Below are 21,563 nucleotides of genomic sequence, written 5' to 3'. Positions count from 1 at the left end.
GTGTGCGGGCTCAGTCTCCCAGTCGTGTCCGACTCACTGCGAGCCCCTAGAGTGTAGCCCACCAGGCTCCTCTGTCCACGGGATCTCCCAGCAAGAATACTGGAGTGGGTTGCCATTTCTTCCTCCAAAGGCTCTTCCCAATCCAGGAGACCCACATGTCCAGCATATCCTGTATCTGCAGGAGGATTCTTTACTACTGAGCAAACTGGGAGGCCCAGTGGAACCGGCAGGAGAAAGCAAAGGGGTTTTTACACTTTTTCTTAAATATACTTCTGTATTATCTGCCTTAGACCACCATTCCTTTATTACTTGTTTTTAAAAGTAAATCTCAATCAGCTGTGCTTAACAGACTATTCTGATGCATACATATTTTAAATGAACAAGCAGAAACCTCTATACAGGAATGTAAAAGGTAATTTAAAAAATGTCTAGGACGCTTTCTCTATTCACTGAGCCACTGGCTCACAGTGAACCTGTGGTGTGGGGACATTGGGTTCTGCAGGGTTCCCTTAAGAGCTTCACAGACCAACCTCCCCACTGCATGAATAGCAATAATGGGAATTATATTATTTTTAATTTTCAGCACAAATAATTTCCTTCAAGGATTAAGAAAACTCAAATATTAAACCCACTGAAGTTTCACAAACACCCCTGAGAGTCTTACAGAATGTGATGAAAAGCGAAAGGGCGAAGCTGTAGTCCAGAGACGCTCTGGGTAACCTGCCTTCCTGGTGGTGTCTTGGTGCTACAGGAAGCAGGCTCGGGCCTCGTGAGGCCTGGGAAGGGGTCAGAGTGCTGCTGGCTGGCTCTCCCTCCAGCTCCATTTCCCCGCTTCCGGACAAACCAGCGAGTTCTCAAGGGGAAGGTGACCTGAAGCCAGACCCACCAGTCATCCAGCTCACATACGCTCCCAGAGTCAGTGTGGATACTCTAGCGTCCTAGAAATTTCCTCCCTCGAAACCTGGGTTTCTATATACTCTGGAAAAGCAACAGTTACAAACTCATACCTTTCCAAAATTAGATCTTAGAACAAAAAGCCTGTGAAATCTAAATACTTCCTTTTACAAGTTTATGAGAAAAATCTCTAACTTTTGTCCAATTTCAATACTAGCCACAAAGTTTAAAAGGTTCATATGAGAAATATTTTCTTCTTCTATAACAAAGGTCAAGAGGGTGGCAACATGCCTAAGAGGACATGCTTCTACTACAAACGTCAGCGTGGGTACTCTTCAAGGAGAGGGTGTGCCCGGGAACACCGCCACATCACAGACACTTCGGGGACTCGGATTTCATTTTAAGAAGTGATTTTACAGGATTATGACAAATGCGAAGTGATGTCACAATTTGACTCTGATCCAGAAAGTAAAAAATGTTCAAGTTCAGTACCAAACCTAAAAATTGTCATCTCAGACAATATCAATTATGCAGACTGAAGAATAAATGTGAAGTCTCCACTAACTTGATGCTTTAGTTTAATAGCTAGTGGAACATTTTCATGTTTTCTTAAACTGATTTTAAAAACACTAAGCCTTTTGTGTAAGCCTGAGGTGTTTTAACATGAGACAAATATATAAGCCATTAAAACACCAGTTAATAAAAATCACCTGCATATGCTGACTCTTGCGATTCTCTTTGAAAATGCAGCCAAGCCAGCTTTTTGGGTGCGGAGGCACAAAGTCAAATGAGGTGTGTCCTTTAACGGAACACAGCATTTCTCTATACTCCCTAAAATGTTAAACATGTCAAGAGATTTTAACATCCTCATTTGAGGATAAAAAGAAATAAAACTTTAACATAGTGTACTTGCTCTATATGAAAAAAAGGTTCAAAAATTCAAAATATGAGTTCTTGAAATGTGCGTTTTGGTTAGTTCTCTATGCATAAAGCCTAAACTAGCCATGTGGTTTTAAAATGCATGGAATTAATTCCCTGGTGGCCTGGCCGGTAAAGAATCTGCCTGCAGTGCAGAAGACCGGGGTTCAATCCTTGGGTCAGGAAAATCCCCTGGAGAAGGCAATGACAACCCGCTCCAGTATTCTTGCCTGGGAAATCCCATGATAGAGGACCCTGGTGGGCTACAGCCCATGGGGTCGCAGAGAATCGGACACAACTCAGTGACGGTACACAGGATATTTTCCTATGTTTAAAAAAAAATCAATATATCTTTCTAGGGATTACAATAAACGTACAATCTGGTTGGTCCTACAGAGAATTATAACTGTTAGATTCCTTCATGTTAAAGCTTTACCTAAGAAGCTCTCCCAAATAAAACCACATATTTCCTGTTTTTTTAAAAGTTAACATTTACTTTCTTCAGATTTTGAGGTATGTGTTTAATGACAGATTTCATTGGCAGCCTGAGGTAGGCCTCCACGTCCCAATACCACAATCTTTCCTATTAGCCTATTATTAATAGAGAGGCTAACGATGTTCCAGATTTGTTTTCATCTGCACTGTCCTGGTTATTTCCCCCGATTTCTCCAATGTAAAACTGACACACACTGGAGTTCACCACTGTTAGTGTGCACCTCTGCAAGTTCTAACAGAAGCGGTCACGGAGCCGCCACCACAGCAGGCACACAGAGATCTCGAGCATCACTCTGGAGAGTTCCCGGTGCCGCCCTGCAGATGACTCCTCCTCCCAGCCCAGCCCCTGGCAACAGTGGGTCTGTCTTACGTCCCGAAAGTCTTGCCCATAAATGGACTCATGCAGTGTGTCCTGTCTGCAGGCTGGCTTCCTTCACTGATGCATCTGAGATCTGTCCATGTTGCTGCACGTGCCAATAATTCATCATTTCTTCCTGCTGAGTGGCATCCCTTTGCACAGGTGTTCCACAGCTTATTTAAGCTTGAGATAGTTATTAATAAAGTCACTAAAAACATGTATGTACAGGTACTTGTGCAAACTTAAATTTTCATTTGCCAAAAAAAATTTTTTTTTCATTTGCCTTGGGTAAACACCTACGAGTGGGCTTGCTGGGTTGTATGTTCATTCTATTGGAAACTATCAAACAATATGTGTGTGTTCATTTACAGATTCTTTATTCAATTCCACTGGCTCACATAATCCTTTTTTTAAAATACCATATAGTCTTTTATTTTTAAGTCTTTATTAAATTTGTTACAATACTGTTTCTGTTTTGGGGTTCTGGGCTCTTCGCTCCTTGACCAGGGATCAAACCTGCACCCCCTTCACTGGAAGGTGAAGTCTTAACCACTGGACCACCAGAGGAGCCCCCACATAGTCTGGATTATTGTACCTTTACCCTAAGTACCAGATATGCTAACTACTTTAAGGTTAACCTTTTCCTTCTTCACTGGCTATTCTTATGACTTGTAAAGCAACTCTTTGCATTTGTCTTGAGAGTTTTCTCAATGATTTCTTAAGAGCGCATTCTATAGAAAGAATAGTTGTCTATATTACAAATTATTTCCCCTGTTTTTTCCCATTATAACTTTAAACATGTATGCACCATACCCATAAAGTAATCATATTTATCACCAATTTCTTATGATTCCTGTTTAGAAATGCCAAGATCTTATGAATATTCAACTCTAGAGGAGCTTAATTCTTCATATACAAATCCTGAATTCACCTGGAATTTACTATGACATATGACACAGGCAGGGATCTATCATCCCTCCTTCTCAAAATATTTAATTACTCCGGTATAACTTACTAATAATTCTTCCTAGGATGCCTTCTGATAATGGAAGAATTTTAAATCATTAGGGCCTCTTTCTTTTTTTCTGCATCACTTAAATCACCAGCATCAGTCCCTACACTAAAGGGCCACAAGCAGAAACTGATGTGAGTGTTCAGCAAGTATATGCCAGGCACTGTGCTAGGCAGTGAAGTAAGACCTGCTGAGTGGTATAGGAAGTGTAGTCAGACCTTACAGGTTGGTCATGAATTTCCAGGAGACACGGCTCTGCTGCCCTTTGTGTGCTGGGTCTTGCCACAGTTCATCTCTGCTCATTCATTTACAGAGAAAATAATGAACATCTGGCTTATAAAGATGGCCCCACCTTATCCTCCATCTAGGACTCCCATTCTAGAATGCTCCCACGTCTCTCACTCTACCTCCAAAGTGCCCACCGGCCCAGGTAAAAGCCTGGACTCTAGACAACAAACAAAGGGACGAAAGTAAGAGTTGCTGATTACAATTTCATGATTCTTCCCTCAATTCTTGTTGCTATCAGTGTGCTGGCCTCTGGGAAGTCCCTGTGTTACCTGTGAGCTGAAGGTTAGAAAAACAAATTTATTTATCTTGCTAAAATTTTATGTAAAATTAACTAATGAATAAGGATATGAGTAAGACTCTGAAAATGATAACTGTAAACAAAATACATGAGCTTTCCACCTGGCCGAGGACAGCCCATGTCAACATCCCACCAGCCTTTATCTGCTTGCTTTCTGGTGCTCTCTTGTATTTGGGACAACTCAAGATTCATCTAAAGAAAGTGATCAGTAAGTAGTTCCCTAACTGGTATGAGACACAGATGGCTAAGGATTCTGAAGTTCACTTATCCTACCTAAAACAACACAACTTGAGAAAGCCTCCTCACCACATGAAAAGCTGCTCCCTTTACTCCAGAGAGCAGCTCATAGAGTCAAAGGCTAGGAAATCACAGAACACAAGCCCTTTTCTAGTCTTGCCTCTGCTGACTGATGATCTCACTACTGAAGCTAGATGGTAAATCCAAGAATTTATCAAGCTGTTTACTGACAACTTGATAATACAACTGTCCGAGGGACAGATGGCACTGTGCCCCACCCACAAACTCATGATTGAGGAAAAAATTCGGACTAATCTAAAACCTCTGGGAAAAAATAAATAAATAAAAATAAAACCTCTGGGAATCTTCTGCTTCCAGGGAGAGAAGAATGGGCTACAGCAGACCGATGGCCCTGCTCTAACAACTAGAAACAAAATGATAACTTTCAGAATCATGTTTTTGAAGCCTTGGAAACAAGAGGAATAGGTGACTAAAATTCCAGATGGGAAAGAGCCCCTTCTAGAGCTGAGGCAGCAACTCAAACAAGAATCATATGACCTCCAGAGTTTCAATGGATCACAAAAGTTCCTGAGAAGATTAAGCCCAATCAACTTTTAATACACTACAAGAGCACCTTAGGTATAACATGCTTTATAAAACTCTGAAAAACAGGTAAGGTTAAGAAAATACAACTACTGTGATGCCCGAATGTAAGCTTACAGTGAACTGATATTTAATGTCTGATGTATCAATCAGCTGGTATCTGTATACACTAGTCTCTTAAGGATTTGTTGAATCAGTTTCTGCCCTCTAGAAACGACCACTGAGTACAAAACAGGGCTCCACACCCTGGAACACGGGGTCCCACCATCTGAGGGGCTTCGCTACATCTACTGGGGCTCCCGATCCATGTTCCCTTACACTGTAACAAGAACCTCCAAATGTCGGTGTAGAATTAATACACAAAACCTGTTACAACACAAAAATGAGTATGTGGGTTTTTTGTTTGGCTTTTTTTTTTAATCATGGGACTTCCCTGGCAGTCCAGTGGTTCAGAGTTCACCTTCCAATGCAGGGGGTGCAGGTTTAATCCCTGCCAGCGAACTAAGATCCCACATGACTCAGGGCCAAAAAACCAAATCATAAAACAGAAGCACTATTGTAACAAACCCAATAAAGACTTTGAAAATGGTCCACATCAAAAAAATCTTAAAAAAACAATCATATCAAACATACCCAATAACCAACCCAATCTATTTTAGCTTTTAAAAATACAACAGTGCTCCCTCAAATGACATGACGTTCCTTTTGGAAGTAGCCCTTTCTAAAACTTTACCTCCAATTTTCCATTACCATCTTCCCAAGTCATAGCTAGGAAACTGAAAACTCAATAAGGAAAATGAGAACTCTTTAAGAGTTACGCACAAAAACCAAGGCCACGATGCTGCACCTGTATTTTAAGCCCCAAGGTTTCCTGCAGTCATGCTTGTGCTCATCCTTTCTCTCAAAAAGCTGTGGGCCCGCTTTTTATGCGGCTCCAAGGTCAGATTTTAAAAAGGGCTTCATGATGGTTCATAAAACACCTGGGAAACTGCACCTCCGCATTTCTCCCAAAGAAGCACCACAGCTCTCATCAGACTCATGGTGAGTCTAGGACTCATTAAATATCCAAACAGAAGGCGAGAAAAAGGAGGTATGATGTGACCAAAGAGATCAGGAAGAGTCAGGGAGGGCAGCCACAACTCAACTTTGTTAAGAAGTTTAGAAGACAGTAAATTTTCATTCCTTCATCTCTGCAATGTTTATTCAACAAACAGGAAGAGCTCGTTGTGTTTACCAGGAGATGAGGATGGAACATAGATAGACAAGATGGAAACAAACAGTTTCCTCTCTCCACAACCTCACTACTGAGCACGCAGGACAAGCTCGCCATCTGGAGCAATTGTGCTTGGCATCATGCCACCCAACTCTGAAGGGAAAAGGCCAACAGGATGCATGTCCTCTGCATCTCATCACCTTTTTTTTTTTAAGCCATTTAAAAGCCTTTGTTTTTATCCAACAAACCAGAGTGCCTACTCTGTGCCCGGCTGCACCTCAGGCACCAGGGGGACTGGGGGTGTATTTGTGAGGAGGATCTAACTTCACAGTCTTATTTTCCTACTCATCAGATGTTGCCACAAATGCTGGGGACCCACAATTTTTCCTTAGGTTTCAGGGTTTAAAAGAATTCTGAATTAGGGGACTTTCCTGGTGGTCCAGCAGCTGAGAATCTGCTTTCCAATGCAGCAGAGGCAGGTTTGATCCCTGGTTGGGGAACTAAGATCCCACATGCCACAACTAAGACCTGATGCAGCCAGATATATAAATATTTTAAAATAACATTAATAATTCTGAATTAAAAGTTCTAAAATATTAAATTAGGCAGTGCCTTATACTGGGTTTAATTTTAACTAAATCACTGTCAGGCCAATAAATCAATAAAAACACTTAAGATATACCAATGACTTCCAGACACACAGCAGATTATACAGAAAAAGGGATACACAGAACGGTGGGACTAAGAAATGAAAACTGGTGGAGGACACGAACTGGCATCATGGCTGTATCGAAGCATCAGCTCCACAGGGTCTCTGCTGATGAACCTGGCCTAGCTCCAGGCGCCCTGTGCCACGAGTGAGCCACCTTTCTCTACCAAAGCCAATGCTACCATGCGGATCTGACTGAAGGAAGTCACAGCCCTTGAAAGGAGTCAGTGAGCCGTGTGTTAAGGTGACAGTGAAAGCCTGTCCTGACGGCCGCCCTGGGGGTCACAACAGCTCCAGGACCCGCTGGGCAGGGTCTCCCCAGGAAGCGGGGGCCTGTCACTGATGAGCCCCGCCAGGCCCGCCTCAGGAGGCACGCAGGAGAGGGCTGGAGCCCAGAGCCCTGGGAGAAGCACACACACATCCCGCACAGTCTTAAACACAGTCACTCTGGGGGCATCTGGAGCTCTGAGTCTGTCCAACAGTGTGCATTCTGACTGAAAGGGTTCCGAATTTCCTGTGTCACTGAGATTATTCTGATTCTTTGTTCTGCAAACTAGTCTTTAACAGGTGCATATTTCTCTCCACAAATAAAAGGCTTAAAAAACAACCAAGTCTGACATTTCCAACACCCCAAAGGTTCCTATGTCACACCTGAAGTGAAGATAAGTGGTGAAGACAAGTGGCTTCAGTTTTTATATGTGTTAGTGTTTTGGATATTCTGGACGACTCTTCTGAAGTTGCAAGAAACTAAGCAGTTATCAAGTAAATACCAGGACCTTCAGTGTTTTCTTTAAAAGAAAAACCTAAAACACACACACACACACACACACACGCGCGCGCATACACACACGCACACACACACACACACACACACCCTTCTTCAGAAGTCAACCTACTCCCTCAACACACACCTAACATTCTGAAAGTTACTCACAGCTACAAACAAGAGCGAGAAAGCACATGTACACAGCCCTGCCCTTCCTCCCAGTTTCCCCAGGCAGCCAGCGCTTCAGAAATTCCGCCAGGACACATTCCCAGAGGAGAGAGCACCCCAGGTAGGAAAAGGAGGCCACTGCAGCGCCACAGAAATGCAAGGAGTCAGGTTTCTCTCCAGAGGTGGCTGTGCAGAGACACTTACAGCTGATGGCTGAAGGCTGACTCCCCAGGGTCTCCATTCACCTAATCCCTACAACAACCCCTAGGGCAGGAACTACTCTGACCCCCAGAGCACAGAGGGCAGTGAGTGAGAGCGGAGCGGTGGGAAGGAGAGGCCTGAGAGCAGGCCTGGAGCAGGAGGCGGGTGACTGGCGGGCCAGGCGGCTGAGCAATGACAGGGAAAACTGGGAGGGAAAGTCAGGAAAGAAATGGGAGAACCAACCTCAAACGCCAGGCCAGCCACGGTGAGGATGCCGTTTTGACTAAGTGAAATGGCAAGCCTTTAAGATGTTCCAAGCGCAGGAGTGACGTAACAGATTCCTGTTTTCAGAGGCACTGAAGCAGCACTGTGTTCCTCCTGGGCGTTGGGTGCCCGAGACAGCGGCCTCAGGCTGCAGACCCAAGAGAGCCCCTCCCTACAGCTAGCTCTCCCTAGAGCTGCGGACAACCCCAGCTCTTGGGCCCTTGCCCCAGCCCCAGCGGCCGCCTCTCCCCGGAACTGTCAGGGCCCGAGAAGGGCAGCAGCACGGGGAAAGGAGAGCTGCTGCTGGAATCCCTTCTCTCCCCCGCTTCCTCAGAGAGGGACACACACCCCAGCCCGAACCTGACCTCCTCGGACAACAGACACACACACAAACGTAGGTGAACAAATTTCCGGTTTTTATTCGAACAGGACCTGCAATTACCGGCTCTGCACACCTTTGTCTTTCTACAGGATTTTACAGGGAGTAAGAGGTGCACTAAGATCCACCTAAAACAAAATGAAACCCCTGTCTAGTTAACAGTCAGCAGAGCCCTGAGAAAATCGCAAAGGTACCGCACATCTTCTGCACGAAGAAACTGATTCTGAGCGATGCAGTGAAGCAACCTTCTGACCACTGTGGAAAGGAAGTAGGCAGGACAGTCTCTGGGTTCCTCAGGACAAGGGGACCCTGATGAGTGTTTAGCTTCAAGTTCCAGGCAGTGGAGAAGCATCAGAAAACTTTTCAAAGGGACCTGAAATTGGTTTTCACTGAATGAGCACAGTGTGCCTAAAAATGGGGGGCAGGAGGTGGAGGGGAGAAATTAAGCTCCATTATCAACATCAAAATGAATCCACAGTCTCACTGTTGAACCTAAACGTTAAAAAAATTTTTTTTTCCTTACTGATTCTCTAAAGAACATTAGAATACTGGGAATCTGTTTTTTCACTAGTGGCTGAAAACATTTGATTCTATGGATTCGAATCAGTGGTAGGCAAGGCTGGATGCTTATTGGAATCTCATGAAGCTTCTGGTGTGGGGGTGAGGGGGGGCCTCACCCAACGACTATCAGAATCAGAATCTCTAGCAGGGTTGCCCAGACATTTCTTTTTTAAATCTCCCCCAGTGAAACTGGGGAGTGACGAGTTAAGAACCACCGGTTTAAATCTCACCATACCACTTGACAGTAAGTTATACTTTTCAAAACAGAGTCATCTGTTTCATTTGATCTGACCTTATTACACAGTAAGAACCACGGCTAAAAAGGCAATAAGGAAAACATCAAAAACATGCAAATCATTTCTATCATGTCTCTCAAACTTTTCATTAAGAAATCAACAGTGGAGATAGCCTAAAAAACCCCATCTACAGGGTACCCATAAGACTATACCACACCTGACACTTTCTGCTCAAGAATCTTCCTTATAGACATTAAATTCAATAACAGTTTATTTATAAAACCCAAAAGATTTTACTCAAGGCATTGCTTCCTCCTCAAATTAAAAAACATTCACATTTAAAGCCAAAGCACTAAGAAGACAGAACTAATAAGTGCTTTTACGAACAAATCAAGTGCTTTTACTTACAAAGGGCTCAGTTCAGTTCAGTTGCTCAGTCATATCCGACTCTTTGCGACCCCATGAATCGCAGCACACCAGGCCTCCCTGTCCATCACCAACTCCCAGAGTTCACTCAGACTCACGTCCATCGAGTCCGTGATGCCATCCAGCTATCTCATCCTCTGTCGTCCCCTTCTCCTCCTGCCCCCAATCCCTCCCAGCATCAGTCTTTTCCAATGAGTCAACTCTTTGCATGAGGTGGCCAAAGTACTGGAGTTTCAGCTTTAGCATCATTCCTTCCAAAGAAATCCCAGGGCTGATCTCCTTCAGAATGGACTCGTTGGATCTCCTTGCAGTCCAAGGGACTCTCAAGAGTCTTCTCCAACACCACAGTTCAAAAGCATCAATTCTTCGGCACTCAGCCTTCTTCACAGTCCAACTCTCATATCCATACATGACCACAGGAAAAACCATAGCCTTGACTAGATGGACCTTTGTTGGCAAAGTAACGTCTCTGCTTTTCAATATGCTGTCTAGGTTGGTCATAACTTTCCTTCCAAGGAGTAAACGTCTTTTAATTTCATGGCTGCAATCACCATCTGCAGTGATTTTGGAGCCCAAAAAGATAAAGTCTGACACTGTTTCCACTGTTTCCCCATCTATTTGCCATGGAGTGATGGGACCAGATGCCATGATCTTCGTTTTCTGAATGTTGAGCTTTAAGCCAACTTTTTCACTCTCCTCTTTCTCTTTCATCAAGAGGCTTTTTAGTTCCTCTTCACTTTCTGCCATAAGGGTGGTGTCATCTGCATATCTGAGGTTATTGATATTTCTCCCGGCAATCTTGATTCCAGCTTGTGTTTCTTCCAGTCCAGCGTTTCTCATGATGTACTCTGCATGTAAGTTAAATAAGCAGGCTGACAATATACAGCATTGATGTACTCCTTTTCCTATTTGGAACCAGTCTGTTGTTCCATGTCCAGTTCTAACTGTTGCTTCCTGACCTGCATACAGGTTTCTCAAGAGGCAGGTCAGGTGGTCTGGTATTCCCATCTCTTTCAGAATTTTCCACAGTTTATTGTGATCCACACAGTCAAAGGGCTCATGCCAGATCAATTTTTAATTGTGATTTCTGAAATAATTTTCATTTCTCTTAAGCATGTGAAACTTCAGAAAGTTTAGGGATGGATTTTCATTTTTTCTTTTGGTTTTATATGACAAGTGATGGCACTATACTTTGAAAAAGTACCTTTCAGAGCATGTGACCCTGTGTGTCACAGTGGGTTGTGGAAGGTGTGTGCCACATTTCTACGGATGTGTCTTTCACTTCTCGGCAGGTGCTACCCGTGTGACTAGGCCTGAGCCCCAGAGTCCAGTGCAGCTCATGCTGGGCACACTCACACAAGTAGGTTCTACGTCTCCTTTTTAGAGTAAAACAAGGTGCTACTTTAAAAAGGACCAAACTTCCTTACCTACACACAGAAGAGGCATAAATCTTCCCTAAAACTCTGACACACGCCTGAAGTCTTCCAACCTACACTCATCAAGACCCTATGTCCAAATGACAAACAGGATAAGAATAAGTAATATAAAATTTAGCCAGATTCTGACTGGGAAGAAAAGGTTCAAGTCGAAAAATACTGAAACATTACAAAGGCATCTGTCTCTAATAAGTGACAACTGAGAAAAATGAAACTGTACACAGATGTGGTGCAGCCTGGCAAGGGCGTTTAGCGAGTACACAAACAGCTTTCCTGTGACCAGTCTGACATAAAAGCAAGGAATTCACGGTAGAAGCTATAGTGGCAGACTGATGGAAACCTATGAAAACATCTCTCATTTGTTCACATCTTTCTGGATTATTCCAAAGTTCTGTCACAAAGTCTAGGTTAGGCTGCACTATCTCCATAGGAAGGAGAAATCCTTTAAAAAAAAAATGTCAGAGAGAATGTTTAAATGTCTTATACACACAATACTAGGATCACAGGTCTTTTGGTGGCTCCCATTCCCTAAGCCCTCTGACAGACTCTTTCATGGTTAAGAGCGTGCAGAGATATTTCCTCACAGGACTAGAGCAGACTGAGGAGCAACCGCTGTAAGCACATTATACGTGGCCTCAGCTTAACTACAGCTCTGGGCTTAAATACACCAAGATTTCCCGAATATTATACAAGATATAATTAGCATATAAATTAACAGTCAAGAATGTCTGAGTTTATGTTTCACTGATCTACTTTTTGACAATAAAAGGTAATTCTTTTCAGGGAGACCAGACAGTCATTTCTAAATTCACACTGGATTTTGAGATGTTCTTCATATGCAGTAAGTCAGGACAAAGAAAAGAATTATGAAAAAGAACACAATTCTAAGATGTGTCCATAGACTTCGTCAGATGTTAAGGCATCACGGAGTCAGAAAATCCTAAGAACCACTTCTCCAAAATAAACGCGAGTACGTTATTTTCAGCACTGTGAAGGTTAAATGCTCTGGCCTCCATGGATACAGGGTAATTTTTGGCTGATTATCTGGTTTTACAATTGGTTTTATTTTTTAAAATACAATATAAAAGTAATTTGGTAGCAATGAAAAAATGCAGTGTGTTTCTGCCGTGGCGACCTTCACTCGCAGACCAAAATAAGGCATTATCATTAAAAATAAATAAAGTAAAAACAACCCCTACACAACAGCTCAGGAACATCTACATTGAAATACTTGCCTTCCCTGATGGCTCAGGTGGTAAACATCTGCCTGCAATGCAGGAGACCTGGGTTCAATCCCTGGGTTGGGAAGATTCCCCTAAGAGAAGGAAATGGCACCCCACTCCAGTATTCTTGCCTAGAAAACTCCATGGACTGTAGCCTACCAGGGTCCTCCGTCCATAGGGTTGCAAAGAGTTGGACACGACTCAGCGACTTCACTTTCACTTTAGGCAAAGAATAGTAAGTATTTTTTAACTTTTTATTTTGAAATAATTATAGATTCACAAGAGTTGCTCCCCCCCACAAAAAAAAAAAAAAAAGCACAGAGAGGTCCCATGTACTCTTCATCCAATTTTCCCCGCGGCAACAGCTTACTTAACTCTAGCACACCACCACAACTAGGACACTGACTGGTGTACTCCACAGAGCTCATTCGGGTTTCCCTGCGTTACATCCAGTCATCTGTGTGTAGCGTCCATGCAATTCCATCCCAGGTACAGATTCATCTAATGACATCAGATGCAGACGTGCTCCATCACCCAAGACTCCTTCATGCTATCCCTGTATAACTACATACTCACCATCGTCTCCAGCCTGTGGCAACTGCAGGTCTGTCCTCCATCTCTATAATTTTAGTTCAAGAGTTATATAAATGGGAATTATGCGGTATGTAAGTTTCTGAGATTGGCATTTTTTCACTCAGCGTAATTTTCTTAAGATCCATTCAGGCTGTTCAATGAATCGCTTGTTCCTTTTTATTGCTGCACAGCATTTCAGGGCAAGGATGCACCACAATTTCACCCACTGAAGGACCTGTGGCCTGTTTCCAGTTTGGGGCTATTACAAATAAAGTTCCTACGAACAACCACATACAGATTTTCATGTGAAAATAAACTCCCAGAGTGCAACTGCAGAGTTGTATGGGAAGTATACATTTAGTTTTATAAGAAACTGCCAAACTATTTTCCAGAGTGGTGTAATAGCGATTCCTCTCCAGCTCTTCTTTCTCATAACTGTTTTAGCTATTTTGGGTCCGTGGCCTTTCCACACAAGTTTTAGAATAATGTTGTCTATGTCGTCAAAAACCCTGCAGGGCTTGTGGCAGGAACTGGATTAAACGTATGGATCCATTGGGAAGAAGTGACATCTGTACTACCTGGTTTTCCAATTCATGAATATGATTCATCTCTCCATTCATTTAAGACTTTTTAAATTTCCTTCATTAGCATTTTGCATTTTTCAGCATAAATTATTTTGTTATATGTGTTTTCTTAGATACATAAATTTTCTTTCATAGGACTGTAAATATATTAATTTCAGGCTCCAGATGTTTCTTAATATAGAGAAATGCAATTGGTTTTTGTGTGCTATCTCGTATCCTGTGATCCTGCTGAATTCACTTATCGTTCCTAGGAATTTTTCTGTAAATATACATCTCGAGATTTTCAAGGCAGAAAATCATGTCATCTGCAGACTGAGGTGGTTTTATTTCTTCCTTTCCACTCTGTATGCCTTTTAGTACTGCACTCAAGTGTGGTGAGTGAACATCCTTGTCTTGTTTCCAAACTTGGAAAGCATCAAGATGAAAGCATTCAGTCATTCATCATTAAGTATGTTAGCTGTAGATTTTTGAAGATGTTCTTTATCAAGTTGAGAATGTTCCCCTCTATTCCTAGTTTACTGAGAGTAATATGTTAATGTGGGACAAAACATAGATTTATAAAAAGACCTCTAGTTTTCTGCATACTCACATGCATGAGGACACTTCTTCTAACTCCATACATGAATAATCAATATTAAATACTGAACTGCAAATTGTGGACAGTGTATTCAGATTTTCTGTTTACATCCCCAAAAGCTTATACACACTGACTTCTACGTCCAAACCTTTGCACTGTATTAACATGGTGCCACGTTTTACATAATTTAGCTTTCAATGATTTCTCCTGCATGTTAATTTAGCAAATAATAAGCTAATGAAGAGACCTAATATTTCATCCTTGAAACTGTTTGTCTATAAACTAGGAAGCATCTAATACAGGGGTTTTCAGTTCCAAAACTGTAACTTCCCTGGAAGCCTCTGAATCTCAAGTGAGATGATAAAGTTTTCGATATCAAATCTAGTTCATTTTAACTTGAAACTAAACTTAAAAAATGTAGTGAAGTAGAAAGATATAAACAATGTTAGGGTTTTACATCTGAAAAGTTCTGTGCATGATCTAAGAAACAGTTTTTTCATTTTAGAGTTTCTATATTTGAAGAAACCTATAAAGTATAGTTTTGCTTTTTAAAGCAGAGTAAAGTCTTCTCCTGGTGGCTCAGTGGTAAAGAAACCCCCTGCCAATGCAGGAGAAGCAGGTTCGATCCCTGGGTCGGGAAGATCCCCTGGAGGAGGAATTGTCAGCTCACTCCAGTATTCTTGACTGAATAATCCCATTTTTTCCCTTTTCCCTTCTAATTCAGAGAAGTCAACTTAGTTCACATTCTTGAAAGCCAACAGAGGCAACTGCAATCAACAGCTCCCTGAGTATGATCCAGCTCTCCTCCTCCCCACTAGTCTCTAGACATGACAGCAAAGGAAGACGGCACACGGGATCAGAAAAGAGGAGCCAGCTGACAGAAGCATCCGTGCTGGTCCTTTCCAGAAGACGGTCTGGAAACAGGAAAGGCTTGCACTTAAGACAGTCACTGCAAGAATGAATCCACAAAAGAAAATTCAAAAGAGAATGACTCCAGTTCTCTCACTCTGTAACTCGCTGAGCATGAACAGGCAGGTATTTGTTCCAGGTGGGGGTAGTGGCTGTGGGCACAGAGGCAGAGGTGTACTGACTGTCAGTCAGATACTAAGGCCAGATACCAGGCCACCCTCTGCTCCTCCCCCACATCAACTGGCGGTTACTCAGACACTGTATCTGCAGACTACTAGAGAATCTCCAAAAAACAATAAAGAAGTTAAGCACACAACTAACAATCCCCAAGCACCAAGCACACATGAGCAACAGGAGACAAGAACCAAGTGCACCAAGCAGAGCACCCAAGAAAACCACTGAGTACAGCATTTCCAGAAGCAAAGCTATGCACCGCAGATCACACGAAAAGCACAGCCCAACAACGAAAACAAAAGTAACCTCACGTGAGACTCTGCCCCCGCAGCATCTGACGCAAAAGATGACGGGAGAGTATCTCTAAAGTTGGAAAGAAAACGATTCTCACTATGTACTTCTATACCCAGTCAAAGTACCATTCAAATGTGATGATACTTTCAGACAAAGACTTGGAAAACTTTTCACAAATCTTCTCTAAAGAAATCAAAAACAAAACAAAAGTAATCTAAGATAGAAAGGAGACAAATCAGTGGTAAACCAAAAAATTAGTAAAATTAAGTTCAAAATTAAAAATTCTTTATAAAATAAAAGCAAATAAAGGAAAGTGAAAGCAAACTATAGTTTTCTGTATGGTAGAGGGAATGATACAAATATTAACTCTAGACATTGCAAGTAGACACTAATACAGAGAAACAGACTGCACATCTTGCAAACCACTAGAGGAGGAGCAAAGAGAACTTCAATACTCCAACAAAACACGACAAAAGGTGAAAACAAAATAATAAGGCAGATGAAAAATACAAAATAGTACAAATAAGTCCAAATATTCCAGTAAAAACAAATGTGAATGGACTAAATTCATCTATTAAAAGTCTTACGAATTATGGACACCTAATAAAGCTACATATTGTTTAAGATAAACCTGAAACAAAATGACAAATGGGATTTAAAGCAATAAGCAAATAAGCACAGTTTCAGATCGCTAAAAGTGATAATCCATCAGGTAAAATAAATTGTATAGACTTTTATATACCTAACACAGCATGAAAATAACATGTACAGGCAAAAACTGATTAAAATACAAAATTGACAGATTTGAGTAGGGGACTGGCATAATTCTCTCAAAAAATAACAGATAAGAATAAAAACATGGAACAAAATACATAATTAACAATCTTAATTATGTATAAAAACTCTATATGTACCAAAAATACAAATATTTTTATCACATAGGGAAGCGTAACCAAAAATTACTATGTACTAAACCACACGGAAAATCTAAAAATAGTTCCCAAAGCAGAAACCAATCAGGCATATTTGACTGTAATATACTAAAATTAGAAGTTAAAACCAAATAGCTAAAAGGAAGAATAAATGTATCCATTCTGAATTTTTAAAAACAAAAAATCTCAACAAGAAACAAAGCAGTAAAGTTTAGCGATGAATAACAATGGCTGCAGAGTGAAATTCCTGGGATGTTACCACAGACTGTGGGGGAAGACAACACAGTCTTAGATGTATTCATTAGAAATCAGGATAATAAAGGAAAAAAGCTTTCAAGACACTAAAAAAGAAATCAGAAGGGAAATTCAAAGGTCCTAGAAACAATAAAAAGTGAAAGAAAAAGTAATGATACAGAAGAAAAAAAGTACAGTTAAATAAAATCAAATTTGAATCTTTGAATATAACAAAATACAATTTCTGAATTTTCAATGCTGAGGATCAGTTACTCTTAAAAAACTTAATTATAAAATTGAACCAAAGTTGTTTTACTTAACAATATCTGATAATTAAGTGATAGATTCTAATCTTTATCCCCAACTAATTTTGCTAAATATCTGTGAAAAATCAGTGATTGATTTTGGCATAATAAACTAATATTACCTTAACAGAAATGTGACTTTCCATTTGTTTTTCAAAGCAATTCTATAGTAATTTTAACCACACAATTACACAAAATGCATGGAAATAAATACAAATAATGAAAATGAACTCTACTCAATTTCACTTTACCAACATAAGTTAACCATTTATCAGACTGGTGATTATCTTTTCAGACAATTTTCTTTTCGTTTTTAAAAACTTCTGTAAAGTTCCATGATGCAGTATTTAAGAGGAGGGGGAAAAACATCACAATGAACACCTGTGCATTCACTGCCCAGAGCATCACCAATACAGCTGAAACCCTGCAGACAGGCCTGCACCTCAGAAGTTAACTACCTCGATCTCTCACGTTCTTCATACTTCACTGCGTGTACTGAGTCCTAAACAATGTTTCATACTGCTTTGTATGTTTTAAACTTTTGTATAAATGTTCTAATACTGTATGTTCTCTTTATTCATTTTCTCACTTAAACAAGTTTGTGAAACTCCAGCCATGTTGAGATAATTCATTAAATTTCACTAAGCTATAGTTTCACCATATGAGTAACGAACAATTTATTCTCCTGCTGATGAACAGTCAATACTGCTAACAACATTTTTTGAAAATCTCCAGCATATATGAGAGCTTCTCTACGGTGTACACACAGGAAGCAGAGCCACTGGGTCTCAGCATGCCTACTTAACTTCACTAGCTACTGACAAACTGCTGTCTACAAAGTACAAGAGTTCTTCACGTTGTATAGTCTTATCCACACTTGGTTTTGTCTGCCCTTAGCTTTGCTCAACGGAGAAGGCAATGGCACCCCACTCCAGTACTCTTGCCTGGAAAATCCCATGGACGGAGGAGCCTGGTAGGCTGCAGTCCATCAGGTCGCTAAGAGTCAGACATGACTGAGCAACTTCACTTTCACGTTTCACTTTCCTGCATTGGAGAAGGAAATGGCAACCCACTCCAGTGTTCTTGCCTGGAGAATCCCAGGGACGGGGGAGCTTGGTGGGCTGCCGTCTATGGGGTTGCACAGAGTCGGACACGACTGAAGCGACTTAGCAGCAGCAGGAGCAGCTTTGCTCAATATGAAAAATAAGAAACAGGGTCTTTCTGCAGTTTTAATTTGCCTTTCTTTGATTATTAGTGAGGCTAAATATCCTTTCCACGTTGACACATTGATGTTTCCTCATCTGCATATTCTTGCCTCCATTTTCAGATTAGTCTCCACTAATCAAAAGATGCCTGCCTCAAATATTCTAATGAAAGACTTCAGTGAAGCCTGGTTATCTGTAGTGGGTAGAAACCACATAGTCTAACATGAAAAACAGTGCCTTGGTGTACAGAGTATTCAGCATAAGATCAGCACTCTTCAGTGCTTACCTTTAACCTTCTATAACCTGTATTTTAAACGATCAGAATGCAAATGAAAGGCTCATTATCTATGAAGTTTGATATCATATGCATGTAATATTAGGATTATTTTTCTAAGATTAAACCTAAAATTTTAAAAGCTGACCACATCTTCAGATTAACAAATCCTTAAAAACTGAAAATAAATTCCTAAATGACCTTCACAACAAATATGATTCCAAGGGGACAAAACTGACACAAGCTGAAAAGCAATAAACACTTCTGTCACAACAGAGAAACTCATGACAAGTAAGAGCGTGAGGAAGTGTTAGAGTGAAGGGAGCAGGCCGGTGGAGTGCCAAGAGCTACCACTACTTTACCACACAGCAAGCACTCTGTTATCAACTTTCTATCTTATACAAGAAGATACAGTAACCACCACAGGGGTCACTGTGAAAAGTAAACAAGATAACATTCAATACCCGTATCTGATCTAATTCTATTCTTTGGATGATGAATAAAGCAGAGAGGTCAAGTAAACTGTTCAAGGTCACAATAAATGATCCCAATGCCAGAATTCTTCACGCTATACACTGTAATATTCACAGTACCTTTCTAATATGGGTCTCATGACTGTTTAAATGTATTCACAGGAAGGAAATAACTAAAAGTATCTAAAAAAGATAGGAAAAGCACTCAGACCCTAAAAATACAAACAAAACAGGCCGATGAGAGGTTATCTTAAAAGGTAACTTACTCTTTTTCTTTTGTGCTAACAAATATACTTTAGACATTAGCTATCTATAAGGTAAAATAAACTCAGACAGCTTTAGGGAAACACAGCAGTCATGAAACCCAACCTGTTTACTAAGATCCATTTAACAGAAATTCTCTTAGAAATTATTTTCACATAAACAACAACTGATTTGACCAACTACACTTCAGCCAGTAGAATTCAAGACAGCAAATACTGAAAGGTACCCACCTACTGCGGGTGCATCATACTCGTCACCAAGCAGAATTTCTGGGGCAGAATATGCAAGAGATCCACAGCTTGTGGTGAGCTTCTTCCCTGGTTGAAATTTGTTGCTGAAACCAAAGTCTGTCAGCTTTACAAGACCTTGTTTTTCAAAGAAGACCACATTCTCGGGTTTTAAGTCTCTGTGAACCACATGGAGTTTATGGCAATAAGATATGGCGTGAACTATCTGAGCAAAGTACTTCTTGGCCAAGTCCTCATTAAGTCCCTCCTCATGCTTCATTATGTAGTCGAACATGTCTCCTCCATCCCCAAGTTCCAGGATAAGGTAGAGCTTGGTCTGGGTGTCAATCACTTCATAGAGGCGCACGATGTTGGGGTGCTGCACTAGCTTCATGCATCTCACCTCTTGGAAAAGATGGCCAGTGGCTAGTGTGTCCAATTTTGTCTTGTCAATAACTTTTACTGCCACTTTTTCACCTGTAAAGACATGCCTGGCAAGTTTAACCACTGCAAAATGACCTCGACCCAAGGTTTTATCCAGATCATATAATCCAGCAATCTTCCCATCATACCCTCGCTTGAATCCTGCCATGCTGGGCCAACGTGAGAAAAATATTTAGACTGTTTAAAATGGATCTTCTCATATATCTGGTGAAAATAAGGAATTCATTTTCAATATCGTCATGGACATCTACAAAATAAGAGAAATAAAATTAAGTTTTCTGTAACTTATCCTTTTATAGCTTCACTTTTTGAAAATTTGGTTTTATAAGAAGCTTGAAATAAATATATTGAGACATAAAATGAGTCAGGGGCATTTATAATTACCTATTTACAGATTTAGGGTTTACATTATAAAGCTTGATCATTTAAATGCCATTTTGCAAACTGATACAAAGTTACTCTGTTGAAACAATTTTTGGGTGATGTCACAAGAAAACTGGCAAGTTTGATATGCTTTTAAAAAGTGTTTAAAGAAGAATATTTTCCAATTAGCATCTTAAAAAAGAAGTCTGGGACTGACTAAAAGGGGAAAACACAACAAATATACACTTGGACAGAAACCAACAACTTCTTCCTGCTCTTCCAAAATGAGCACTATTTAATATAAAATCCCTTCAGTAAAGACTTCTGACTCTCCCGGAAGAGTCTAGTTTAGCCTTCTGGGGTATTTTCATCTACCTCCCTCTCCTGTATCTCCAAAGCACCTGAAACACCTCCATCCCACATGGTCTTAATCTTACAGCCTTCAGTACACAACATCTTTACCCTGAGACCTCAAGGTCCTTGAGGACTCTATGGGTCCATGTTTTATTTCTACCCTCTGCTAACGCCAAGAACAGTGTTTTATATAGAACAAGTAATCAACATTTTCTCAAATTCTGAAATGCAACTTTTTTCAAAATATTTACAAGTAAATTGTCTGCTCCTGCATCACTAGTACCTAGAACAGTATCTGGTACACATTAGGTGTTTTAATATTTGCTGACTGACGGGTACTTATTCTTTGTGCTTATACGTTATTCTTGTTTCTCTTATGGTTTTCCAACTCTCAAACAAAACCTACCACGATGTGCATACATTTCAAGAACACACAAGCATGCGTTTAAACTGTGTGCATGTTAAAGGTTATTTGGCTTTAAAAACCTCATTTTATATGCGAGTTTAAAATTCTTAACCTTTACAGTATAAACCTTAAAATACAGAAATAGGTTCTTATAAATGACCCTGACTTAGAAAAAATTTTAAACGTTTATTATACAAATTAAGACATCATTTTAAATCTCACAGACTAAACTCCCACTATTAATTTCTTTTTTTACAAAAATTAAATAGAATACAAAATCCCATGA

General features: G+C 40.7%; 1 protein-coding gene across 5 annotated transcripts in view; it reads right to left on the bottom strand.

The window, feature by feature from the left end:
• The window catches only part of SNRK (SNF related kinase), a 68,508-nt gene that overhangs the window by 30,936 nt on the left and 16,009 nt on the right, over positions 1-21,563 (bottom strand). For 4 of the 5 annotated variants that reach the window (XM_018066940.1, XM_018066942.1, XM_018066941.1 and 1 more), the window contains one exon: positions 19,714-20,401. In XM_018066940.1, the coding sequence (XP_017922429.1) occupies positions 19,714-20,302 (589 nt within the window). In that variant the 5' untranslated portion in view covers positions 20,303-20,401. The remainder of the gene's footprint in view (positions 1-19,713; positions 20,402-21,563) is intronic. The other variant, XM_018066944.1, reaches the window with a different exon arrangement.

Source organism: Capra hircus, chromosome 22 (assembly GCF_001704415.2).
Source record: "Capra hircus breed San Clemente chromosome 22, ASM170441v1, whole genome shotgun sequence".
In the NCBI taxonomy this organism is placed as follows: Eukaryota; Metazoa; Chordata; class Mammalia; order Artiodactyla; family Bovidae; genus Capra; species Capra hircus.
The sequence above is the reverse complement of the archived record's forward strand: the minus strand, read 5'-3'. Positions and strand labels throughout refer to the sequence as shown.